Genomic DNA, 27659 nt, shown 5'->3' with positions numbered 1-27659 from the left:
TCTTGGTGAATATTCCATGTAAACTTGAGAATTATAATTTGCTGTTGTTGGATGAAGTTACTTATAAGTGTCACTTACATCCAGTTAATTGTGTTGTTGAGTTCAGTATTTGCTTACTGATTCTCTGCTGGATTTGTTCATTTCTGATTTGGGGTATTAAAGTCTAACTATGATAGTGGATTCTTCTGTTTCTCCTTGCAGTTCTATCATTTTGCCTTGTATATTTTGACACTCTGGTGTTAAGTGCTTAGTTACTTTTCTCATTGCTGAGACAAAATACCTGACACCCAGAGTTAAATTAGGAAAAGTTTATTTGGCTTACAGTTAGTAGAGGTTTCAGTCCATAGTAAGTCAGGGTGGCATGTTAGAGGAGCATCACAGGAGAAGCAGTTCATTGCATGCAGAAGACGGCAAAAGCAAGCAAGGGACAAGATAAGCCTCTTTCTGTCCCTTATATTGTATCCAGGCTACTGGGACTAGGGCAGTGCCAAACCAATCAGTGAACTGATTTAGTAATCACCTATGCATAATCCTAACACCCTCAACCCTAGCATTGCACCATGAATTAATCACATACTCAAGATGCAGCCACCTCTGAAAAAGCCCCACCTATGACTGCATGAGGTTTTGGGGGACATCTAGACACAAGCCATAGCACACATTAAGTATTATTATATTTTCTTGGAGAACTGAAACCTTTACCATTATGCAATGCTTCTCTTTATCCCAGATAACTTTCCTTGAACTAAAGTCTGCTCTATCTGAAATTAATGTACCTACTCCTGATTTCTTTTTTTTTTTTGTTTTTTGGCTGGTTTCTTTTTTGGTACCTGGGATTGAACTCTAGTCCTTGCACTTGCAAGGCAGGCAGCAGAACCACTGAGCTAAATCCCCCGCCCCTCCTGCTTGCTTTTGATTAGTGTTAGCATAGTGCATTAATCTCCACCCCTTTACTTTTCTCTATATGTGTCTTCGTATTTATTTTTTAAATTAATTTTATTGGTACATTTTAGGTATACAATATAATGACATTTATCATTGGAAATTTGCACCTTTACATAATCTCTTGGTTCTTGTTTTTCCCCATTCCCCTGCCCTTCCTCCAACCCCTCCATCCCTCCCCATTTACAAAGATTTTGTTTCCATTTTTTCATTTTCTCATATTAATTCCATTCCATTCTTTCCTTTCCCCTACCCCTCCCACTTCCCCTTCCCCTTTGCCCCTTTTCTTCCTATTTCACATTATCTGTTATACCTTTTAGTCCTTATTTACACTTTCAGTTTCTCACACTAGAGAAACTGTTCGGTATTTACACGTGTGTCCTGTTTCTTTCACTTAAGAGTATTTCCTCAATGTGCATCCATTTAGCAATAAATGTCTCTAATTTCTCATTTTTTATGGCTGACTAGTACTCCATTTTATAAAAAAAAACACATTTTCTTGATCCAGTCTCCACTTGATGGGCAATTGGGGTGCTTCCAAGTTTTAGCTATTACAAACTGTGCTGCTATGAACATGGGTGCACATATATCACTGTGGCATGATTCTTTTAATTTTGAGGGGAAGATACCCAACAGGGGAATAGCTGGGTCAAACGGTACTCCCAGTCCTAGTTCTTTGAGGTATCTCCATACTGATTTCCACAGTGGTTGCACCAGTCTGCAGTCCCACCAGCAGTGGAGCAGGGTTCCTCTTTCCCCACAGCCCCGCCAGCATTTGTTATTGGTTGATTTCATGATAGCAGCCATTCTTTCTGGGGTGAGGTAGAATCTCAGTGTTGTTTTCCTTTGCATCTCTCGAATGACCAGTGATGTTGAACATTTTTTCATATGTTTGTTTGCTATTTCTACTTCTTTGTCTGAGAAATGTCTGTTCATTTCAGATGCCCATCTTTGGATTGGGTCTTTAACTTTGGGAGGTCTGATTTTTTTAAGTTCTTTATAGATTTGAGATAGTAGACCTTTGTCTGAGGAACAGCAGGTGAACATTTTTTCCCACATTGTGGGTTGTCTTTTCACACTGCTGGTGGTTTCTCTTGCTGTGCAGAAGCTTTTTAATAAGAAGAGATCCCACTTGTTGATTGTTTGTTCTAGTTCACGGGCAACTGAGGTTTTGTTCATAAAATCTTTTCCCACACCAGTGTCTTCAAGAGTTCTACCTAACCTCTGTTCCAGCTGGTTCAGAGTTTCTGTTTTAATATTTAGATCTTTAATCTATTTTGATTTTAGTTTAGTGCATGGTGAGAGATATAGTCTAGTTTTAGTCTTTGGCAAGTTGAAACCCAATTTTTCCAGCACCATTTATGAAAGAGGCTATCTTTCCTCCAGTGAGGGTGTTTGGCTCCTTTGCCAAAGATGAGGTGACTGAGTGAGTCTGGAGTTGTTTCTGCATCTTCTAATTTGTTCCACTGGTCCTCAGGTCTCTTTCTTTGCCAGTCCCATGCTGTTTTTTTATCACAATAGCTTTGTAGTATAGTTTCAAGTTGGGGGTTGTGATACCCCCTCGCATGTCTCTGTTGCCTAGGATTGCTTTTGCTATTCTAGGTCCCTTCTTGTTCCAAATCAATTTTTGGATTGTTTTCTCAAGGTCCATGAAGTATGCTGCTGGGATTTCAATTGGGATTGCACTGAATCTATACAGTAGTTTTGGAAGTATGGCCATTTTCACTCTGTTGATTCTTCCTACCCAGGACCAAGGGATGTTTTTCCATTTTCTGATATTGTCTTCAATCTCTCTTTTCAGAGTTGTAGTTTTCAGAGAAGAGGTCTTTGATTTCTTTTTTTAGGTTGATTCCTAGGTATTTCATTTTTTTGGATGCCATTGTGAAAGGAATTGTTTGCCCTGTTTCTCTCTCAGTGAGTCTGTTGTTCGTGTAGAGGAAAGCTATTGATTTTTGTGGGTTGACCTTGTATCCAGCTGCTTTACTAAATTTGGTTATTAAGTCTAGAAGACTTTTGGTGGAGCTCTTGGGGTCTTCTATATAGAGTATCATGTCATCTGCAAATAATGATAATTTGACTTCTTCACTTCCTATCTTTATTCCTTTTGTTTCTTTCTCTTGTCTAATTGCTGTGGCTAATGTTTCCAAGACTATATTAAACAGGAGTGGTGATAGTGGACATCCTTGTCTCGTTCCTGATTTTAGTATGAAGGATTTCAGGTTTTGACCATTTAATATGATAATGGCTGTTGGATTTTCATAGATGGTTTTTACCAGCTTGAGATAGTGACTGTCTATTCCAAGTTTTGTAGGGTTTTATCATAAATGCATGTTGGATTTTGTCAAATGCTTTTTCTGCATCTATGGAGATAATCATACAGTTTTTGTCCTTGGCTCTATTGATACAGTGTATTACATTGATTGATTTGCATATGTTGAACCATTCCTGCATCCCTGGGATGAATCCCACTTGGTCAGGGTGTATGATCTTCTTGATGATCTTCTGCATTCTGTTTGCCAGTATCTTGTCAAGGATTTTTGCATCTATGTTCATTAGTGAGATTGGCCTGTAGTTCTCTTTTTTGGTTGGGTCTTTCTGTGCTTTGGGAATCAAGGTGATGCTTGCTTCCAGCAATGAACTTGGGAGTATTGCTTCCCTTTCAATTTCATTGAAGAGTTTAAGCAGTAGTGGCAGTAGTTCCTCTTTAAATGTCTTGTAGAATTCAGAAGTGAAGCCATCAGGACCTGGGCTTCTCTTAGTTGGTAAGTTTTTAATTACATTTTCAATTTCATTGATTGATATTGGGTTGTGTAGAATTTTTTGGTATTCTTCATTCAACTTTGGTAATTCATACATATGTAGGAATCTGTCCATTTCTTCTGTGTTTTCCATCTTATTGGTGTATAGTTTCTTGAAGTAGGTATGGATGATCCTCTGGATTTCTGCTGGGTCCATTGTAATTTCACCCTTTTCATTCCTAATTTCATGGATTTGGGCCTTTTCTTTCCTTTTTTGATAAGGTTGCCTAAGGGTTTGTCAATTTTGTTTATTCTTTCACAGAACCAGCTTTTTGTTTCATTGATTTTTTTGTACTGTTCTCTTTCTGTCCACTGTGTTGATTTCTGCTCCGATCTTTATAATTTCCTCCTTTGTATGAGCTTTGGGTTTATCCTGCTCTTCTTTTTCTAGAAGCTTGAGGTTCAGCATCAGGTAATTGGGCTTGCTCAGTTTTCCTAATATGAGTATTTACTGCTATGAATTTCCCTCATAAGACTGCTTTCATTGTGTCCCATAGATTCCAATATGTTATATTGTTATTATCATTTAATTGAAGGAACTGTCTGATTTCTTCCTTAATTTCCTCTGTGACGCATTGGTTATTCAAAGTGTGTTGCTCATTTTCCGTGTGTTTATGAAATTCTTGTGGTTTCTTTTGCTTTTGATGTCCAATTTCATTGTACTATGGTCTAATAATATACAGGGGATAACTTCAGTTCCTTTGCACTTACTTAAACATGTTCTATGAGCAAGTATGTGGTCTGTTTTGGAGAACAACCCATGTGCAGCTGAAAAGAATGTGTATTCTGATTTTGTGGGGTGGAACACTCTGTAAACATCTGTTAAGTTCATTTAAGAGTTTGAGTTCTAGATTTTGTTGCTTATTTTTTGTTTAGTTTATCTATTTGTGACAGCAGGGTATTGAGGTCCCTCACTACTACTGTATTAGTGCTTATTTGATTTTTCATGTCTGTTAGTATTTCTTTTATGTAGTTGGGCACACTAGTGTTTGGTGCATATATCTTTATGGTTGTCATCTCTCCCTCTTGGATTGTCCCCTTTACAAGAGTGTAGTGTCCTTGACTCGCTTAATCAGTGTTGGTTTGAAATCCACTTGATCTGCAAAGAGGATAGCTACTCCTTTTTTTCGGGTTCCTGCCACATGGAGTATTGTTTTCCACCCATTAACTTTCAGTCTTTGAGTTTCTTTTTGAATTGAGTTTCTTGTATGCAGCATATTGTTGGATCTTGCTTCTTGACCCATTCTGCCAGTCTATTTCTTTTGATTGGTGAATTGAGACCGTTAGCATTGATGGTTATAACTGATACATATTGACTTATCGTTGTCATGACTTTTTCTTTCTGTTGCATTCTCCGCCTTTGCATTTATTCTCTTGTCATGCCTGATGGATTCATTCTGCTTTACTTCCTGGGGTTATGATCCTCGTTGTCTTTTCCTAGGATAATGTCTAAAATTTTTTGGAGTGCTGGTTTGGTATTCATGAAGTTCCTAAGGTGCTCTTTCTCATGAAAGTATCTTATTTCTCCATCAATTTTGAAAGATAGTTTTGCAGTTTTATACATCAATGTGGGTTGGAGGCTGTTTTCCTTTAGAGCTTCAAATACATCACTCCAAGCTCTTCTTGCCTTAAGTTTTTGCATTTAGAAGTCTGCTGTGATTCTGATGGGCTTTTCTTTGTATGTGATTTGTTTCTTTTCTCTAAATGCTTGTAAAATTTGGTTATTCTGTTAGGTTTCTGGAATCTTAACTATTACATGCCTATGTGTAGATTTTTTTTTTTTTGATCAAGGCTAGTTGGAATCCTATATGCCTCACTTATCTGTCAAATTCTTTTCCCCTTCTTGGGAAGTTTTCTGCCATCACTTCTGTGAACAGTTTTTTTTATGTCATCTGCACTCTCTCCTGTTTCTTCATTGACTCTGCTCAGTCTTATGTTATTCTTCTTTGCATCGTCTAGCAGATGCTGGATTGATTTCTTGTAGTCCCTTACTATTTTAAAGAAATTTTTCTTTTCCTGGTCACTAATTACAGTCTTATCTTCTGTATCTGAAATTCTGTCCTCACATTGGCTCATTCTGCTGCGTGGACTTTCAGTGGAGTTTTTAGTCTCCTGGAAATCTGTTTGCATCTGTTTTATGGATTCCATTTGTTTCCTATGTTGGGATTCCATCACGTTCCCCAGTTCCTCTATTTTTTTATCTGTGTCCTCTCTAGATTTATGAATCATGTCTTGCACTGTGACCACAATCTCTGCTGTTATCTGAGAAATTCTTTCTGATTTCATTTTTTTCCAGATCCTCTTTTGTTGCCAGTTCAGGGAGTCCAGGTGGTTAAGTGTCAGAATGTTCCATCTCATTTCCCTTTGGGGTTGCTTTATGTGATCTGGGAGTCTGGTTTTAGACTTGTTTTAGTGTCTTCTCATTTCCTGGGGTGGGGGCTGCTGCTGACCTCCTTGGCGCTGGGGGCGGTGGTATGCTGGGATTTTCACCTCCTCTGCGCTGGGGGCAGCTCTGCTCCTTGGCACTGGGGCCAGTGGTATGGCGCCCCGGAAGGGACACCTCCTCTGTGCTTGGGGCAAGCTCTGCTCCTTGATGCTTGTGTCTTCATATTTAAAGTGGATTTCTTGCCAATAATGTAGTAATTCAGTCTTGTTTTTTGTTCCATTCTGGCACTATCTCTCCTTTAACATATATCAAGACTAGTGAGGTTTAGTCATTGTCAATATAGATTAATTTCTACCATATTTATTACCATTTCCTATTTGTTATCCTTATTCTCCCTGGCCCCCCACACACTGGGGATCAAATCCAGGGCCTGCAAACTGAACTGCATCCCCAGCCCTTTTAAAATTTTTTTTATTTTTTAGTTTGAGGTGGGATCCAACTCACTAAGTTATTCAGGCTGGGCTTGAACTTGCAATCCTTCTGCCTATGCCTCCCATAGTGTTGGGATTACAGGCATATACTACCATCCTTGGCTTTGTTCTTTGTTCTTATTTTTGTCATTTATGTTTTTCTACTTTTTTGTGGCTTTGAGCATTTATGAGTCCATTCTTAACATATCAATTGTATTTCTTTTTTTGTTACTTTTTTTAGTGGTTGCTCTAGAATTTGCAATATACATTTATAACTAATCCAGATCTACTTTTAAATAATGTTACACTGCTTCATAGGTAGTGCATACACCTTATAACAAAGTAACTCTATCCTCTTGCCCTTTGTATTTTTGCAGTCATTCTACTTATGTATAAAACATACATAATCAAATACATTGTTGCTATTGTTTTGAAGTTATCTATTAGATCAATTAAGAATGAGAAAAATAAAATTTTATGTTCACCCATTCTCTGATGCTTTCCTTTCTTTATGTAGATCCAAGTTTCATTTTTTTCCTCTAAAGAACTTCTTTTAACATTTCTCCCAAGGCTGACTAACAAACTCCCCCCGTTTCTGTTTGTCTGAGTCTCAGTGTAAGCTCCTTCCCCAACCCCAGTCTTGGGATTGAACCCAGGGCCTGGCAGATGCTAAGCAAGCACTCCTTCACTGAGCTACACCTCCAGCCCCTCTCCTTTACTTTTGAAGGATACATCACCAAGGTCTAGAATTTTAGTTGGTGAGTTTTTTTCCTCTCAACACTTTGGTTGAATAGTTTCTGAGAAGTTGGATCTAATTCTTGTCTTTGTTCCTCTATATATAAAGTAGTTTTTTTCCTCTGGCTTCTTTCAAAATTTTTGTTTATCCTTGCTTTTCTAGTGTTTAAGCATAATATACCTAGATGTATTGAAGGTATTAATCCTGCTTGGTGTTCTCTAAGCTTCCTGGATCCAACACTAACTAGAGAAAATTCTGTTATTGTTTCGATGCTGTTTCTGTTCCTTTCTTTTTTCTTCTGGTTTCCCCCTTAAACATATCTTTATACCTTTTGTTGTTGTACCCCAGTTCTTAGATATTGTATTGTTTTTTGTTTTTCAATCTTTTAGTTCTTGTTTTTAGTTTTAGAAATTTTTTTGTCACATCCTCAAGATCAGAGACCTTTCCTTGCCCACATGCAGTCTACTAATGAGCCCACCCAGGCATTATTTTCTATTGCAGTGTTTTTGCTGTCCAGCCTTTTTTTTTTTTAATTTGTACTTACAGTGTCCATCTCTAGGTGGGAGAGGTAGTATACACCTTGTAATCTTAGCACTCTGGGAGGCTGAGGCTGATCACAAGTTTGAACAAGCCTGGGCAGTTTAGGAACTTACCAAGACTTTGTCTCAAAATTAAAAGGGCTAGGGATGTAGCTCAATTTGAAGGCCCTGGGTTCAATTCCCAGTACTGAAAAAAAAGGTCTATCTTTCTGCTTACATTATCCATCTGGGGATTGAGTCCAGTGTCTCTAACATGTAAACCAAGTGCTACATCACTGGGCTACTCCCACAGTCCCTATCAGTCTGTTCCTACATGCTGTCTACTTCATCCATTAAAGTCTTTGGCATATTAATCGTACTTGTTTTAAATTTCTGGTCTGATCTTTCCAACATTCCTGCCATATCTGACTCTGATTCTGATGCTTGTTCAGTCTCTTCAGACTGTGCTTTTTGCCTTTAGTATTACCTGCAATGTTTTGCTGAGAGGTGTACATGGTATACAGGTAGTGGGGGAGGTCCCACAGAAAGGCCTTTAGAAACACAATGGGAAGGTGTGTGAGGGAGGAAGTGTCTGTAACCTCATGGTGCGATCTGAGTTTTCTGTGAACCTGCACCCCTGTGCTGTGAACTTCACTCATGCTTCTTCAGGTCCACCTTTAGCTGGAGGGAAAAGACTAGAGGGGAGTGGAGTTGGGCATTTCCTTTCACCCAATAGATGAGGCTCTGATGAAACCCCAGCAGGGCAGGCTTTGTTAGAATCCCTTCTCCTGAGGGCAGAATCCCTTCTCCTTAATAGAGAGCTCTGGTATGTTTCATAATATTCCTTTCCTGCCCCTTGCTGGAAGCACAGGGGATTTTTCTCCGTCATTGTGACGACCTCGAGGTAATGCTCTTGGAAGGAAAACCTGTAAAAGTGCGAGGGAAGGGGAGCATAACTGGGTCCTGCTGGAATTTTTAACACTCAGGCTTGTCCATGTCAGCCTCCAGCAATTTGTCAGTTACAGTCCAGGTTTTCCTCCTCTTGCACTCCTCTGAGGATTCTGGTTGTTGATTTCTGTTCCAGTGAGTTGTGACCTGCTGTATCTGCCTTTCTGTCTCTCCAGTTTTGGGTCAGCACATTGCCCTGTAACCTCACTTTTCAGTTTCCCAGCTTTGTATTTGTCAGTAGGGTAGAATGACAATAGAACTCCTTAAGTTCTACCAGCCACTTCATTGCATTGAATTTCTCCCTGCTGGGAGGCTTAGGTGCCAGATACTATTACTGTTATCCAGATCGGGAAACAAGCTCAGAGAAGTTAAATATCCTCCCCAAGACCCCATATCCTCAAATCTAGCAACCTGCTTCTCCAGTGCACCCGTTTCTTCATTGTATGCTTCCTTTTCCAAATGAAAGGTATAGTTTACAAGTCAGGAGATCTGGATTCAAGTCTCTTCCTTCTCACCCATCCCCATAATTATTTATAAAATGGCCAGTCAATCCTATCATGCTTATGTCTCTGAACTTATAGGTGGACCAGTTCAAAGAATGAATATCAAATATCCTTGTAGACTAAGCAGGTAGCACAAATGTATGCCTGTTTCTTGGTACATATATGTCTGGAAATGTAGTCTTGCTGGTGAGTCTCATCTTGACTTAGTTCCCTTTGTAGGCTCACTTTTGCTACACCTCTCCACCGACTTGCTCATCAGTCACAGAGCCTCTCTGGCATCAGATTAGAAGAAGAAATATTCAAGAATGTATATGGTACAGAATGTGTCTCTCTTGCTCCAGCATAGCCATTCACTAGACAGAGGAGTGATATACAGACTGCGAGTTTCATGGGAGTCACTTGTTGTGACATAGGCATTGGAGTCATCATTTTGATAGGCTTTCTCATCCAGCCAAACCCTAGGAAATTTGCAAGTATCCCTAGAATCTAAGAACTCAGTGCAGGCTGAGTGGAATCCACAGTATGTCCCTAGTGTATGAATCAGAATATTTTAAGGATTCTCTGTGGTCCTTGGGATGAACCTTTACGCACTCACAAATGGAGTCACTCCCAAGGTTCCCAGTGGGTTGGGTTGCTGCTTCACTGCCTATAACTTTTACATGGACATCCTTTGTAGCTGTGCAGTGTGGCTTTACATTTGATGCCATGAGTCATAGATATAATGGAGCTACTGTGGGTCATCTCTTAACCTTGCTGATTAGGTTTTAGGGAGGTTATCTTGTTACTTATTAAATAATATGACTTAAAAATTGTTAGGGCTTCTGCAGATAAAATGAGATTTTTAGGCTTCTCTTGTGAGAAATTCTTACTAATTGAAGATTTTATTCCTCTTGCTCTGCAGGTGGCAAATCTTCTAAAGCTATGTATAAGACTCCCAGACCGTCATTCCCTTGGCATAGCTGATAGTTTGTCTAATCTAGTATATGTGGATTTAGTGAAATGTTTTATTTCAATTTTGTTTTAAGTTTGAATTTAGAATTCTCTAAACTGACTTCTGAAGTTCAAAAGACATAAAAATTTAGAGATGCATGAAGCTTAAAATTCATCTGGTCCAACCAGTTTATTTTATGATAGGTAAACCGAGGACCAAGAGATCAGCTGATTTACCCAAGATCACACCACCTGATAAAAGAAGAGCTGAAAATAGTAACTGAGTCTCCTGGCTTTGAATGTAGTGCTCCTTCCATGGCACTCTGCATGCTTTCTTCTGTATACTTTCTTAAAAATGATCCTCTAAATAGCAGTTCTTTTTTAAACTATATTTGGCCCATCAGGAAAAAAAACTTTTAAGAAAAATGTCACCAATATTATTGATATTTTATTCTCAATTATTAGTTTATAAATACCTTAAGTATGGGAAATGCTAGCAGTCATTATTACCTAATTTGATAATACCAGCAGCAGATCTCAAAGGAAACTTGTATTGGGAGGTAAAGACTTACAGAAGTGACTGCACTTAGAGTAGAGAAACTACAGTCTCTGGTCTGCCATGTGATTGTTCAGCAGCTGTTTCCACCTTAGGCAGTGCTAACCTGGGATGCTTACGCTACTTTAGAATTGACTAATAGTTTTCCATTAAAATGATCAAAGAAAGGCATCTCACTCTTGTCTTTCTCCTAGGAGTGAAGTGTAGCCAGTGGTCTGAAGAGGCTTCGATGGTTTTTCGAAATCATGTGGAGAAGAAACCTCTGGTGGCACTGGTACAAGAAGTTATTCAAAATCCTAACCCTTGGGACCGAAAAGTAGTAGTCTATCTAGTGGACACATCGCTGCCAGACACTGATACCTGGATTCATGATTTCATGTCACAGTATCCAGTGGAGTCTTCAAAAGTTAATTAATCACTGCTTCTGAGACTTTGACAACTAACTCAGTTATTTTTTAGCAATAACAAAATGTGGTAGGCTTTAAAAACATCTTATTTCTGCTACATGGCTCTGACTGTTGTGGGAGATTCAAAAGAATATGTCAGTGTTTAATGAGAAATATTTAACAAGCTTTGTTTGGACAGAGTTGACTTTTCAAAGAAAATCGCACTTGAATTATTACTATAATATTAGAATTAAAAAGTTTATCAATATAAAAACTGGCTAATTTGTCATTTGTAGGCTTTATAATCTTAAGATGAAAATTTCCTTTTCCATAGAAATGTTATCTTCCTTGCAGTGCTGGGCTCTTCTTCAGTTAAATTGGGAATATCATGACTTAACTCTTCCCCTGGCATGGTGGTGTGTCCCAGAGCAAGTGATCCCCAAAACATATGCAGACTTACCTTGAGTCTTTAGCACATCAGCATTGTCACAAGAGCAGACCAGGCAAACCAGCATGCCCCTTATTCCAAATCTTGAGTGACTTCTCATCACCCAGAGTGTCCAGACCCAAGAGCCAGGCTGTCTGTAGCCCTTCTACCCAGCCTTGTCCTCCACAGTGCAGCCACACTGGACCTTTATCTTATCCTTTGACCCCACATATGTTCATCCAGGACTACTGACATCCTAAAACAAGACTTACTGCCCTTCTAACTGCATACAACAGCCCTTCCACCTGTGACTCATTCTTCCCCACCATCTTTTGTCAGTGCCCTGTCTGACCTCCTGGGCTGACCGTGAAGCTTTCTACTTCATTTTACTTTGATTCTGTCCCTCTTGATGCCCATATCTCACTAAACTTTGTAGGACACAATTAATAGTCTGTGTACCAACCATACCAACTAGATCGTGAGCCTTTGAGGGACAAGTCTTAGTCATCTCTTTATCTGTACTATATTGGTAAATGTTTGAAGACCAGGGAGATGAGCCTTGATTTGCACTGTTTGACAGCGTACATGCTGCTTACACTCCCACCATTGTTTTCTGACTAACAAGGTGAACATGGAGATAGATGTAGATAGGGGAGTGAGGTCAAGTCTGAAGTTCTAGGCTGATGATCCTTACCCAGTTTGACAGGAAGGTTAAAATTTTGATTTTGAACTCATTGAACTTGAGCTAATAGACCTTCATGTGAAGATACACACAAACTACTAGAAATACTGAGTGCATTTCAGAGGAGAAAGCCAGGCTGGAGATAAGCATTCTTAAATTTATTTGTTTTTATTTGAGAAAGTACAGAAAAAGAAAAGAAAAAAGATGTTATAAGTCTTTCACCTTCAGCATATAGAAATTATCTCTAAAAATTATCTTTATAAAATTTATATTTAATATATTTAAACTGAAAACTCGAGAGTTTTTAGGCCAGCAATTAAAACAATCATGATGAAATAAAGATTCTGACATGTAAATGTTTAAGTGAAGTAAAATAGCATGCATTTTTTGTAACAGTCTCTTTCCCTAACAACAACAAAGGCAAAATTCCTCAAATTATGTACAAATAAAGACAAAGTGGTTTGTTTCAGTGACTAGAAATGCTTCTGTTTTTAAAATAAAATTATATTTGTTGATGTAACTGTAAAGTTCATCTGGTGCTCGGACAGTTTGACAGACAGATGAACTTAGCCTCTACTTCATCCTATGTTCCCAAGTCAGTCCTAGGTAAATTGGAAACCTAAATGTGAAAGGTAAGATCAGAAGAGAACAGGAAAATACCTTTATAACCCAAGGGTAGAAAATAAGTTTTTAAACAAGACACACAAAGTACTATGATAAAAAGATGGATAGACTATTAAAACTAAAAACACCAATTCATCAAAAGACATTAAGAAGAGGCAAAGCACAGAGTGAAAGAATATAGTTGAGATACATACAGTGGTACCACAAAGCCTTTGGAAGAAGTGGCAGGCAAACACCACAAGTGTGTGCACTTGGTAGGAGGACACTGGGAGAGAATGTTCACAGCAGCACTATTTGTAATAAGCAACCTGAATGTCTGCTAATAGTAAAATTGGTTTTTTAAATTATGGGAAACACTACAGGTGCATGAAACATTACACATTAATCTCAGAGTTGAGCAAATGAAGACAAACTGCATAAGTACAAGAAAGTAAGGAAGGATATGATTACCAAAAGGGTCAGGAAAACGCGTGTGGGAAGGAGTTGTGACAGGAGGGACATGTTGGCTTCTGAGCTAACAGTGTTTCCTGACTGACGGTTGATCTGCACAGGTGTCCACACTGCAAAAATTCAGGAAGCTAACACATACGTTGTTCACACTTACATATTTGAGACCATAACAAAAGTTTTAAACTAATCTTAAATATTAAATCACCACTTTTATTTAAAAATATATGGCAGAGCCAGGTGTGGTGGTGCACACCTGTAATCATAGCACTAAGGAGACTGAGGCAGGAGGATTGTCAGGACTTTGAAGCCAGCCTGGACTACATAGTTCAATTCCAGTCTGAACTACGTAGCAAAACCCTGTCTCCAAAAAAAAAAAAGTACGTTTTAAAAATGATTGTCTCTCAGTTATATACAGTACCAGGATTAAGAGTTGATTTTCATTAGGGTCTCCCTCACCCAAAACTTTCCCATAAGACTCCCAAGTTAAGACATTTTCCTATGGTCCTACAAATTCCTTTGCATGTGCCACGTATTAAAACACTTAAAATTTCTGTTGAAGTGATTTGTTCTGGAAAACATTAGCCTTTTAGGAAAGGAGAACTTTTTTGTTGTGGTTATTTTAAGTCCTTATTTTGGACACTCTATTGTCTCTTAGTACAATGTAGAGAACGCATTCGACTCTGTTGGAATTGTGTTCACCAAATGATGTTATTAAGGCTTGGGCTCATGCCAGACCTTGCCGGGCTGCTGGGAAGATGAGATGGATCGCGGCTTCAAAGCAGGGGAAGGTGCAGCAGCCCCATGGCTGGCTTTACTCCATCACTATTGAGGACCTCCGAAAAATTCTGGGCCCCACAGGAATAAAAATCTGCCTGCATTTTCCACTCTACCTCACTCAAACTCTTCCTGGGACAAGTAGAGAAACCGAGACCCGGTCAGCGGCTGATGCACCTTCAACCTGGGATGGAGGCAGGCTGCCTCCCGGTGGCCCGGCCCCTGGCCGGTGCTGCCCCAAGGAAGTGTCGCTCCCAGGCCGGGCACTGCGGGCCAAGCCTCGGCGCCCCCCTGTGGACAGGGAGGGCGGAGGCGGCGGGCGGGGCGGGGCGGGGCGGGGTGGGGCGCGGTGACAGCGCGCAGCCCGGCCCGCCCCTGGCTCCCACCCCCCCGCAGCCCACAGCGCCCGCTCGGCCGGGCTGCCCGGGAGCCCGCCCAGCCCCGCGCTCGGTTCGCTCGCTCGCCGCCCGCGCTCTCCCCGCCGCCAACTGCTCCGGTCCCCGCTCTGCGCCCGGGTAAGCCCTTCACCCTTCTGGGGTCCCCCTCGGGCTTGCGGGGCTCCCTCTTCGGCGCTTGGGCCCCAGCCATATCTGGGCAAAATATTCAGCTGTCGCCGCCGCCGCCAAGAGGGACTGAGCGCGGCTCCCTCTATAAATAGCTGCCGCCTCGGGTTGCCTCTGGGCCGGGGAGCCCAAATGTCGGGGATCCGGAGCCCCGCGCTCCGCTCCGGGGGGCTCTCGTTCCTGCTGCCCCGCGCCCGCGGCCCCGGCCAGGGAGCCCTCCACTTGGACCTTTGCGTCGCCGCTGTCAACGCAGGGGGACCGCGGGCGCACGGCTGGGTACAGGTGCCCCGCGCCGGGCACTCGGGCGCGGCCTCCTCCCTCTGCAGAGAGAGCCGGGGAGAGTCGGGGGAGTGAGGGCGTTGGTGCTCGCGGGACGCGGAGCCTGGGTTCGCGCCGCGCCCGCCGGCGACCAGAAAAGTTTCCCCGACTGCGGGAGGCGACAGGTTTTAAAGCACTACTGCGCGCGCGGATGCAGCCAGGTGGAGCGGGTCAGATAGCCTGGAAACAGTCGCCTTGGCTGTAGTCAGCTCTCGGCATGGCCTTGGAAAACCCCCTCCTTTCTTTGGACCTGGGTTTGCACATTTGTAGGACGAGGCTAGGGACCCGGGCAGTGGGAGCAGCGGGGCGCACGCTCCCCCTAACTGTTCATCGTTTCCGGGCAGGGACTCGCAGGGTACAGCCGTGCACAGCCGGAGCTGTGGCAGAAGTATGAGCTTGCTGTGGGTTCCCCACCTTGGATCATATCCTGGAACCAACTAAGGCCCTAGGAATAGCACAGGCTGTGCACTCTCAGAAAGGGCACCCCTGAGGTGCTTAGGGGCACCTTTGCTTTGGCAAAACAAGTGACCCAAACAGTTTTAGATCCCACAAACAGGGCAGGACCAAGGGTTCCAATCTGGCTCTTCGTAGGCTCAGTTTCCCCTCCAGCATGGCTTTCCTCCATCCCCAGCCATGACTACCGTTACCGGCCCTCACTGTAGTCCTGGCTCTCGCCCTCCCTCTGACACTCTTGAAGGCCACCTGACCCAAGTCCTTCAGTGTCCAAATCACAGAACCAGTCTGAACCCAGATGCTGGGCCCTGACCACTCAGAGGATCTCATCTATCTGCCCAACATGAACCCCATCTTGTTGTCCATGAAGGACCTCAGAGTTCCCTGCTCAAGGTCACCAGCTGGACACCAGGTCTGCAGTCTCCACCACCTTTCCCATTTTTCTCTGGCCCTTCCCTCTGTGCAGGCACATCTTGGGGCTCTCTGAACAACCTGCCAAGCCCCCTTTTGTGGTCTGCGGCTGTCCAGGACTTTCCTTTGCAATAGCGCCCTCATCCTAGTTTCCTTTCTGTTTCTACTCCTTTTATTTATGTCTTTAAACCAATATCAAAGCCTCACACATAAAAGAACTAAGAGGAAATGGCGCCATAGTCAGATTCCCATTAATTCAAGCCACACAACAGACAGGCAGAGTGAAAACAACGAACCCTGTGGCCTTGGTGTATTATCTCTAATGAGATAGTCTTACAAACCCCTGGTTTAGTCACTGGCCCTCGGGTTCTACCGCCATCTAAGTGGAAAGCCAGTGTCCTCTAAAAATAGCCTCCGCCCCACCTTATCAGGGTCTCACACCTTCTCCCTACTCCTGGGCAGGGTAGTTTCCTGCAGCTCAGCAAAAACAGAAAACAGAAAGCAGCTCCCAGTAGTGGAAGGTACGCTGCCAGCCTGGCTGTTGGGACCCTGGCTCCAGCCCCAGCCCTGCCACCCACCCAGAGTGACCTTGAGGGAAGAGGGGGGTGAACAAGACCATCTCCAGTGGAGCTGGAATCAGAGGCTCCCTTGTTAGACCTTCTAGCATGAAGAAAAAACATGCCAGGGATGTAATCTGGGGCACCCACCCATGAAGAGAGGGTGGGGAAAGAGTGGGAGAAAGTGACTTCCCAGGAACCAAGAAGGAAAGAGGTGGGCAGTGACAGTTGCTGCAGAAAAGAAGGTGGCAAGAACTGGGAAGGGGCCATAAGAATTGGCAGAGTGTATGGGTGACTTTGGCCAGGGCATGGCAGAGGATTTAAAAATAGGATCTGCCAGTGACCCAGCCTCTCTAAGCCTCAGTTTCCTCCTCTTTACAATGGGGCTAACAAGAGCACCCATTTCCTATGGGCAGCTGTGGGAATTAAAGGAGATGATGCTGGGAAATCCCCCAGCCCAGAGCCCAGCACCTTGGGACAGTATTATTAGGGTTAGTGAGGGGCAGAGGCAGTAGCTCATGAGACCTGAAATGGCCATTAATGCTTACCAAAAACTTAGATAAGAAAGGAAGGAAGAGGGCTGGAGATTTAACTCAGTGGTTACGCAGCCTGTCTTGAAAGCACAAAGACCCCAGTTCGATCCCCTGTATCAAAAAAAAAAAAGAAAGGAAGGAAGGAAGAGGGAAGAGAGAAGCTGGGGACAGGGCACGGAGGGGATGGAGTGTGATAAGAGGTAGACAAGGACTCAGGAGAGGGTAAGAACATTAGAAGACAATCTAAGGGGTGTACCCATGGCAGGACTGAGCACCTTCCTTAATGACCTGCTCATTAAATGTCACAAGCTCTGCTGGTGGCCTTCATCCCTTAGATCCAAGCTGAGCAAAAAGGTAAAATGAAGCAGGTCCTGGCTTGAGTCTCTGTCCCTAGGCAGACTTCAGTATATATATGAAGGAGGACCTTGTTGGTCCATGAAGGGTGTTTGACCCTGCCCAGGGACCTCAGGACCTTGGCTTGCTTATTTCTGAAATGACAACCGTCCATTGATGACTCCTCCTGAGCCCAGGAATAATGGCCTTTTACAGTCAATGTTTTGATTTTTCAGCCTTACTAATAGACTAGTCAGGCTGCCAACGCTTCTGGAGAGGCCAGTTCACTTCCCCCTAGGCCAGAACAACAGATAGATCAATTATTTGGGTGCTAAGAGCCATTATCAGTTCAAAGCCACAGGACAGTCCTGCTTCTATGGCATAACGTGATTTAGCACAATTCTGGGGCCATTTCCTCCCTTTTCTTTTGTTTGGTAAAATCTTCTTGATTAATTATGATAGGACCTGACTTGCTTTGCTCTTAATGATAATGAAAGAATGAGCTCATTGAAGTCAACCCAGGACACAGTCTGGAAGGATTTCTTGGCAATAGGAGGGGCTGGGTCCTTGTCTGATCTGAAAAACTAAACAAACTCAAGCATTTTCTTCTTATATCATTTTAATAAAAGCTGAACATTACCTGGCCCCAAGAGGAACAAAGGAGGGAGGAGACAAGCCTTACCCTGTCCCCAGCACCGGCTGCCCCTCACTCTGGGGCTAATGGAGTGGCACCCCCAAGGCTATTCCTAGACATGCCTGAGCTGGGTGGTGGTCTGTGACACTGGACATTGGCTGTCATGGCCAGAGGTGCCCAGGGAAACAGAAATACCTCCTGCCCTCACTCAGCTTTCCTCATGGACTCATCTTTGTATCAATCCCTTCAATGCTGGTGCCACTTCTAACCCTGTTTTCCTCCCACCCCATGACTTTCCACAACCTCATTCACTCCAATGCCTCTAACTACTCCTCATCTCTCAAGTTCTTGTGTCCATTCTGGACTTCTCTTCACAGCTCCTGGCATCTATGATTCCTACCTATTGGACAAAGCCAAAGGATTTCCCAAAGATGCTTCAAACCCATCAGGCCCAGACTCAGGCTCTCTCCCAGTGCTCTTCCTGTGTCTCCATCTTGGTTAGCAGTAACACCATCCTCCCAGACACTGAGCCAAAAGCCTCTCCTTCTCTGCCCCCATCATGTGATCACCTAGAGCTGTCAGTTCTACCTTGCTGAATGTCTCATATCAGTTTCTGCCCCCACATCCGCCTCTCCAGTTGAGGACTGTCTCATCTGGCTAGTGTCAGAGCCTCTTCAAAATCTTCTTGCATGCTGCTGGTTAAAAGATCTTTGTGGAGCAGAGCTTTAACTGTGTTAATTCTCTCCTTTCAGGGACTCCCCATTTCCCACTAGATAAAGACCACATGTCATTAGACTATCAAACAAGATCTGCCCCAAGCTACTTCTTTGAATTGATGTCTAGGCCCTCCCCTGAGTTCTGCCTACCTCCCTGTCCTGGCACAGCTGCTGTGTCTTCATGCCTCCCTTCCTTTGCCTCTGCTGCTCCTTCTGCCTGGAGTGCTCTTCTGCCCCTTCTCAGACCATGAACTTGTGACTGTCCTTTAAAACCAGCTCCTTAGTGCCTCATCTCTGCTCCCATAGAACCCCCGGACTGCCACCTGGGTGCCAGCCACACCATATTCTAACTGGAACTGTCTGTTGTATCTCCATCTCTTGGTAAACTGAAGGCTCCTTGAGGGCAAGATGGTGACTCATTTTCTTCTGCCTCTCTGGTATCCAGCTCATAGTGCAATTCTTAACACAGTACAAGTGCTTCAGGTTTTAATAAATGGCTGACAAGAGAGTGAATTAATGCCTAAAAAGAGAGCAACTAAAGGCTCTATGATAGCTGTGATAGGCACACAGCACCAATCAGCATGTACATGTTTCCCAATCCCCAGACTATCGTCTTCCTGTTCTGTTCCTTGCCACCTCAGCAGCCTTTATCGACCCATCACAATAAACAGCTAGTGAACTGACCTATGAGCTCATCTGAAACTCACAGTAGTCCTGTGAGAGAGAAACAGCAGGTATTATGCTCTCCTTTTTGTAATTGGACAGTGGACTCCAGTAGGAATTGCTCTAAATCATCCAGTTGGGGGTGCATATTCCAGAAAACGGAAGTACTTTCCAAGGTTTGATAAGCTTGAGGAATGAGAGGCCTCAGGTTCTATGTCAGTGCTTCTCTACTATGCATTTCAGTCACTTAGGATCTTTTCAAAAATTCAGGTTATGTTTCAGCAGGGGTAAGATGAGGCTAGTGAGTTGCCTTGTTTCTAATAAGCCTAATAAATCCCAATAGGCTCTAATAAACAACATAAGGTGCTTCTTCTTTTATTAGTACATGCTTCCAGTGCATAATGATTACAATCATCGTGGGGAGTTCAGATTCTGACCCTGAATCCACAGACCACCTCACGTTAAGCACCAAGGTCTGTACTGGTTGTCACATTCTCTCCTGGTTGTTGCATTTAAGATAGTGTTTTATAAAATCTATGTGAGTATCTTTGAGCCCTGACTCAAAATCAAGGACTATTTTGGTCAGCCCACTGCTTATAAGTTTGATGTTTATAGCCAGTGCTGGGGTGGGAGCCTGAGACACCCAAGCCCCTGAAACATCAAAACCAATCAGCAGTACACAAATGCAGTATAAAGGTGATGGACTTCCTTCATGCAAACTCAGGAGAATTTAAAAATTCAGACTAGATGGCAGGGTTGCATGTATTTGTGCATGGATTTTATATTGCATTCCATTTAATACCATTAAAAGCTTCAAGATGGCTTAAAATAAACCTATTATACAGCCAACATAACTCGTAAGAACAAGCTTTTTAAAGACAGGGCAGAAACCTCAAAGATTAGGATCATGAAATTCTTTGAGGATCTAATTAGCACTGTGGACCTTTGCTCAAGAGAAATTCTAAACACAACAATGCACATATCGTGTCTGCTTGCAGGAAACCCCTGAAGCCCATTCAATAGAACACATTAAGAACATGTAACACAGAAAATAAGGACAGAAAACTGACTGCATCCTGGCTGAAGACTGCAACTGTATTTGGACACTCAAATTAGCTCAGAGATGAGCCATGGCAGCCAAGGGAAGAGGGAGACAAGATAAATGGGAGGATTTCTCATACATGATACAAGTGAGAATGTCAGTGTTTCAGCAGGGAGAAATGTCTTCTTAACCCTACTTCTCAGTATATAGTCATGACAGGACCCTAGACAGAAGGCAAATCAGCAGTGTTTAAGAGCAAGAACTCTGGAGATCTGCCTCCTTGGGTTCAAATCTAAGGTCTGTCAGTTACTGACTATGTAATCCTACATAACTTGCAACTATTTTGTGCCTTGGTTGTGGGGATTAAGTTAGTTACAGGTAAAAGTTTAGGACAGTGCCTAGAACATTGAAAGTAGCAAGGAGCACAAGGAGAGAGATTCCTGCTGAGATTCTAATCCTGGATCCACCACTCATTAGCTTTGTGGCCTTGATCAGTGAACTGGGTTAGTGTCCCACACGGAACCATATCCACCTGGAAGCCCAGAATGTGACCTTACTTGGAAATGGAGTCTTTACAGATGGAATTAGTTAATATGAAGTCACACTGGATTAGGACAGGTCCTAAATCTAGTGCCTAGAATCTTTCTAAGAAGAGTGGACACCCATGGGGAAGAAGCCATGTGATGATGGACTCAGAGACTGATGTGATGGAATGACAAGCCAAGGAATGCCAGCATTGGTGGCAGTCATCAGAAGCTAGGAGAGGCATGGAACAGATTCTCCCTTCCTTTGGTTCTCCCACAAGGAACCAACCCTGCTGTTGCCTCAGTTTAAATTTCTGGCCTTCTGAACTGTGTCAGAATACATTTCTGTTGTGTTGAGCCACATATTATGTGATCATTTATTATGGCAGCCCTAGGAAACTGACATAAGTTGCTTTCTTCCCTGCACTTAAGTTTCATCTGTAAAATGGGAGTACTTATTAATAAAAGTGGATACTTATGAAGATTGAGGGAAATAATCTATGTAATAAGTTTAACAGTGTGCCTTGTGTGCAGTAAGTACAGAATAATGCTTGCTATAGAAGGTTCAGTGACATAAAAGACAAAGCCTCAAGGAAGGTATCAACAGTACTGTATTGTATGTCTTACTATAATTTGTTTGCCTTAATCCCCTGTGGCTTCAGGCTTTTTGCTGAAGTAGAGCATAGCCATATAATTTATACATGTATCTTTGTACAATTAATGGAGTAAACAAGTACGGTAAATTCCTAGATGTGAAATTGCTAAGTCAAAGGGTATGTGCATTTTGATAGACATGGCTTATATATTACCTTGAAAAGGGGTTTCCCAATGTGTCCTCCTGCCAATGTGTGAGAATGCCAGCCTCCCTTCTTGTCCTGAACACAGGCAGATCTCAGGCTTTTTAGTCTTTGTCAGTCTGATAGATGAGCATTGATACTGCATTTCTCAATTTACTTTTTATGTAAGTATGAGTGACTTTCATTAGCTATGTGTCTTTTAGCCATTTGTATTTCTTCTTATGTGAATTGCCTATTCCCTTCCCCTTTTCACATTCTCCTCAGCTGTTCTATTCTGGTTACTTGTTATTTTAAGGCCTCTCTGTCTATTAAACAAATTAGCCTTTTGTTCAATGAACAGCAAATATATTTTCCTCTCATTTGCCACTGGCATTGCTCATGCTGATTTTTATATTGTTTTTTCAGAACATACGAACAATGCTTTACAAAACTTTACCTTATGTTAACATCTGCTATGAGGCAAGGTAGTAATGTTTGTGTTTGTAAGACAGAATGAGAATAGAGGTGAGTGCCACAGGTTTTTCTATAAGATCACTTTTATACTAGCAGTGCTTTTGACTCATAGGTGTCAAATCCAATAATAATGCTATTCATTTATTTATTCATTCATTCAACAAACAGCACCTGAGGGGCATGGGTCTTCATGTGGCCTCTGGGAAATCCAGATGCTTGCCTTCAAGTAACTTTCAGTCTTCTGGGAATGGGAGGCATGAGATAATGCAGCAGCTCCTACAGAGTTCTGGCACCCTCTTCTATGATGCTTGGCTTCTTAGAATCTTCTGGAACTGGTATGGAAGTGAATGAAAAGGGCAGAACCTAGTGAAAGCTAAGGGAGGCCTGAACTAAGGAAGCTACAGAGAAGTGGGGGAAGGAGTCCCAGAGTGGAGCGCAGCATGCCTGGGGTTAAGATGGGCAGATGGCTGAGACAGGAAGACGTTTTCAGCATCCTTTCCTGGGACCTGGTTGCTTGCAATGATTCCTATGGTGACTCAGGCATCGTGATGACCCCAAGAGATACACACGCAATCTACATTTCTAATTTAAACCACTTGACAGCTTTGACTGACATGTGAACCTTCGAGGCTCAGTGTGCTCTGAGATGGGACTTTCGGCACTTGCCAAAAGTGATGGAGTCAAACACTATGTTTAGTGTCCCTGCTTTTTAAAAGGTACTTTCCCCCTCTGCTAAGAGAATGAGTTCATCCAGGGAAAATAAAAGCAGACAGGACAAAAAGACAAGTCTCTTAATGATTTCTGAGCCTTCTTCATTCATTGCTCCAAATGTCTTTCAAAATAGAAGCTGGCCTTAGAGGGCCTTAAATATCACCTCATCAGTCTCCAGCAACCATCAGTTGAGTCAACAGCCTTCTCTGGAAGACTTCATCTAGGGTCTGTAATCTCTGCTCACAAGCCTGTAGTGACAGGTGCTCCCTATCTCACTGCATCCTTGGGCACCACTATTGTTAGAAAGTTCTTTGTGCTGATCAGAAATCTAATCCCGGGATAGTCCTTCTTTTGCCCTTTGGGAAACCATGGGCCACTTCTGTTCCCTCTTTCCCAGTCATCCCATTGGAGGGTTTCAGAGTGTGACCACGTTCCTCCTGGTTCTTCAACTGAGATACATGACACCCTGCTCACCTTCTCTGTACCCAGCACCACTCAAGACAAGGCCCACCTTACAGAAGAGTTGATCCACATGGCAAATGGGCATATGAAATATGTTCTGCATCCTTAGTAGGAAACACACAGTGAGATACCACTACCACTCACCTTCTGGAGAGTGGCTAAACTAGTGAGTTCTACACTCACTGTATGGCTAAACTGGAAAGTACTCACAATACAAATGTTGTCAAGGATATGGAGCAGCTGAAACTCTCATTCACTGCTGGTGGGAATGTAAAGTTGTACATTTACTTTGGAAAACCTTTTAACAATATCAACTAAAACTAAATGCATGCCTACTCTGTGACCCAGCCATTATATTTCTGGGTACATAGTAAAACAATTTAAGTGGTTATTACTATGAAAAAACATATTCATAGCACTATTTTTAATTTTCATATACTAGAAATAACAGTAGAGTAAATGAATCAATTGTGGTACATTTCATATAGTGGAATTCTACACGACAGTGAGAAACAATGAAAGCAACAGACTAAATTAGTCTCACAGATAAAATGCTGAGTGAAAAAAGCCAGGCACATTGTATATATCAACTTATCTGTTGTTAAAAAAAAAACAGCTAGTGCATGGGTGCAGCCCAGTCCCCTTTTCCAGCATAGCTAATAACTCGAAGTGGCCATGACCAAACCTCAGCCTGCATCTGGTGGCCTCACTGATGAAGTCGCACTCAGTTCCTGCTGGGACAAAGACCCCAGCACCAAGGATTTTTTCTTGCTGCAGACCATGCTACGAGTTAAGGATCCTAAGAAGTCAGTGGATTTTTGTACTAGAGTTTTTTGAAAGACGCTACTCCAAAAATTAGATTTTCCTACTATGGAATTTTCACTCTATTTCTTGGCTTATGGGGATAAAAGTGATATCCCCAAAGATAAAAATGAAAAAGTAGCATGGCCATTCTCCAGAGAAGCTACCCTTGAGTTGACACACAACTGGGCCACTGAAGATGATGACACCCAGATTTACCACAATGGTAATTCAGACCCTCGGGGATTTGCTCACATTGGAATTGCTGTTCCTGATGTACATGGTGCTTGTAAAAGATTTGAAGAACTGGGAGTCAGATTTGTGAAGAAACCTGATGATGGTAAAATGAAAGGTCTGGCATTTATTCAAGATCCTGATGGGTACTGGATTGAAATTTTGAATCCTAACAAAACTATTATTTAGTTCTATGAAAAAGCTTCTTTGAGATGTCAGTGAGGATGGAAATAAGAATGGAATAATGTGACTCAAGATACTCAGAGAACAGAAACACCCAGGACTGATGGAACTGTGTCCCAATTGAAATCATTCTTAACTCCTTTTCCCTTTTCAGCTGTATTTTTCGCCTATTCATTCTAGTTGTAAGGTAGTGCTTTATTTTATAACCTTGAATGTAGTTGTGTAAGTTTACTTTTTAGGTAATAATTAAAACAATTCTCTTTAGAAGCTGCATTTGCTGCCTTTTAGCTCCTAAGTATTACCTCTCTTCAAGTCTTCTTTTGAATCATCTTTTTAAAAAAATTAACCTTTTTTTGTGGTGGATATCTTCTGGGGTTTCAGTTCCTCAGAAATAACTTCAGGATAGAAAGTAAAGAACACTGAACAAAAATGAAACTTCACGTGTACTTCAAACAGTATAAGGTGTTCATTTTAAAAAGAGAGAAGGTGCTCTTGAGAACTGTTCAGAATCATGCTGACAAGAATACTGATAGAAAACTAATTTTTTATTTATAAAATACTTTTCAAGTTCAAAGAAAACAGCTAATCTTTGGTTTTGAAGGTCGGAATAGCAGTTGCCTTTGAGGAGGAGAAATTGGGAAGGGGGTATAAGAGACTTCTGAGGGTCTGGAAATGTCATATATCTTCATCTGAGTGTTTACGTAGGTATATATTGGACCATATGCTTGGTCCACAACTCTATATTCACTGTCTTTACACACACACACACACACACACACACACACACACACACACACACACACGAAAGCGCAGTGAGTTCTACACTTAAGATTCATACTGGACTTACATAATATATAATACATATATAATCTGTGCCTTATTAAAAAGAAAAACATACCTCCCCAACAAAAGAATGACAGCCCAGAGATGGCCTCTAGCACATCTCGCTGGAGACCCACATCTTCCTCCTGGCTACTCAGCCATGTGCACCATCTGGGGCTCACAGGGTTGGCTTGTTGGGCTTGAGACAACAGGGGACTAGGGGGTGGGCAAAGAGCCCACCAATCTGAGCTGTGTCATCCAGACCCTTCCTCAGAACACACAGCATATCTTGTACTTTCAGTTTGCCAAAGAATCCTCAGCTCTCAGAGCCCCAAGGCTGCCAGTCAGTGAGATGCCGGCAGGGATTTTAATCCAAGCCTGCACAGCTCAGTCCACACTCTCCTCTGTAACCAGGCTGGCCCAAAATGAGACCTCATCTGTAACAAGGGGCTGATGGCACAACACAGCACCCCCTCCTCCAAGGGTGCTGGATGAAGAAGTGGCATGTGTGATATCCACCAGGAATTTCTGTGTGAGTCTCCTCTCCTCAGTTTAATTATAAGCTTCCTGAGACCTGGAGACTAATTTTACTTTCTGTCTCTCCTACAAAAGCCCAGAATGCCCTGCACATAGTGGATGATCAGCAATTACTCATTGAATGAATCAGGCCATGGAAACTGAGATCCAAAGAAGTGCAGCCCCTGGCTCCAGATCCCACAACCAGTTCTCAACCCAAGTGGGGACTGGCATCCAGGCCCTCTGATCCCTATTCCAGTGCCCCTTTTGCCATTGCATAATGGCTGCAACTTCTAATGACCGAAGAAGTTGGAGGTTGCAGTGGGTTTGGAAGTTCCTAGGGAGGAAAAGGCCCAGCACAGGTGCAATGAGGGCAAGTGGCACTGAGCGTTCAGGGTGCATGTCCTGGGAATAGGGCTGGGAGGGGTTACACACCTGTGCAGGTGCACAGAACCTTGCTCTCAGAGGGGCTTTGGGCTTGGTCCAATGCTCTGCAGTCACTGCATGAAATTCTTACTAATTTTATCTTTGAATTTGTAATTTTCAGTGGAGTGCCACTGGAGCATACTGGGGCTTAGGACTTCGGGTCATGTGGGGCCTACTGCCTGCTGTCTCTTTGCTTTCCCTGCCTCTGGCCTTAGGCCCTCCCCATTTCTGCACAGCTGCCCCTGGGCATTCTGCTGAAAACTGCTGCTAGGCAAGACTTTCATCTCCCCTGATTTGGGTCCCCAATGTCTTAGCCCAAAGGTGGCAATACCCACAAGGATGGCCTATTACATTGCAAACTTTGGCCAGGACACTAGGAACCTGGATCAGGGTGGATGAAATATACTGGGGCAGTGGCCAGTGGGCTGGGGAAGTGCCTGGATTGACTTCTCAACCCCCTCATCAGAGGAGGGTACATTCATCTTGCCTATGGCAAAAGAGGGAAATTGGCAGCCATCGGCCTTCTTGGGCAAGCTCTGAGTCACAGCACATGACCACCTGTGTGTGTCGACCATTGAATAATAAATTTAAAGCAGCATGACAGATCAAGAGAGAAAGTGAGAGAAAGGAAAAACCTTGTTACCTTGGTACTTTTAATGGTCCTTTTTTTCCCTGTCTTTTAAACAAAGGGACCCACAATTTTATTTTGTATTAGTCCTAGAAAATTCTATGGGCAGTCTTGCCTGGAAGAGCCTTTTATTGCAAGATAATGTGAGAAGCTGGGCCACCATCAGCAAGGCTCTTTGGGTGAGGCAAGAAGGCCTGGAATTTAGACTTGATGGCTGGGATAGCTTGGTTCTCTCCTCTGGCTCTTTCTCCCTGCCTCTCCCCCTCTCCTCTCTTCCATATGGACCCAAACACAGGTGACCACATGCCCAGAAACATGAAACTGCAGGTCTAAATAAAAATGGAAAGTTTTAATAAGCTGTGAAAGTCTCTGCCCATCAGGGGTGTCATTACTGGCATGATCATCATGTCTTTTTATTACTTTGGTTTCAACTCTAATTGAGGAAGCTAGGTTCCCCTAAACTTCCATGACCCACTTGTCTATCCTTTCCACATCCAGCTGAGTGCTGGCGGACTTTCTTCCCTCTCCAGTCACAGACCTGGGGTAGGACCCACTGGTCCACTCTGCCCCCAGGGTTCCGTTTCCCTGGCAATTCAGTTCTACCCAAAGTAATCACGCCTGAGCCTTAGGGCTGGATGCTAAGATGTGATGTCAGATGTGACTGCTGCCCTTACCTGGCCCCACCATGGAGTACAAAAACATGGGAGCCATATTACCCTTCACTGGTAGAGGAAGCACAGTGCCTCTTT

General features: G+C 42.8%; 2 protein-coding genes and 1 pseudogene across 11 annotated transcripts in view; all 3 read left to right on the top strand.

Annotated features, from left to right (window-relative positions):
- Window positions 1–11447, top strand: part of Tdrd7 (tudor domain containing 7) — a 74498-nt gene extending 63051 nt beyond the window's left edge. For 3 of the 8 annotated variants that reach the window (XM_087183646.1, XM_004864972.4, XM_021244606.2), the window contains 2 exons: window positions 10436–10507; window positions 10982–11447. In XM_087183646.1, coding sequence (XP_087039772.1) covers window positions 10436–10507; window positions 10982–11202 — 293 coding nt within the window. In that variant the 3' untranslated portion in view covers window positions 11203–11447. Of the gene's footprint in view, window positions 1–10435; window positions 10557–10981 lie in introns of those variants that run through there. The other 5 variants (XR_001182369.3, XM_087183647.1, XM_087183648.1 and 2 more) reach the window with 3 other exon arrangements.
- A 3074-nt stretch (window positions 11448–14521) lies between these two features.
- The window catches only part of Tmod1 (tropomodulin 1), a 70638-nt gene continuing 57500 nt past the window's right edge, over window positions 14522–27659 (top strand). The window contains exon 1 of one of the 3 annotated variants that reach the window (XM_004864968.4): window positions 14522–14645. The gene's annotated coding sequence lies outside the window, so the exon portion shown is untranslated. Of the gene's footprint in view, window positions 14646–19692; window positions 19785–27659 lie in introns of those variants that run through there. The other 2 variants (XM_087183636.1, XM_087183635.1) reach the window with 2 other exon arrangements.
- On the top strand, window positions 23834–24679 carry LOC101696356 (lactoylglutathione lyase pseudogene; annotated as a pseudogene).

Source organism: Heterocephalus glaber, unplaced genomic scaffold (genome assembly GCF_053883595.1).
Source record: "Heterocephalus glaber isolate CG9 unplaced genomic scaffold, H.glaber_assembly_v1.0 deba00001481, whole genome shotgun sequence".
Classification (NCBI taxonomy): Eukaryota; Metazoa; Chordata; class Mammalia; order Rodentia; family Bathyergidae; genus Heterocephalus; species Heterocephalus glaber.
The sequence above is the reverse complement of the archived record's forward strand: the minus strand, read 5'-3'. Positions and strand labels throughout refer to the sequence as shown.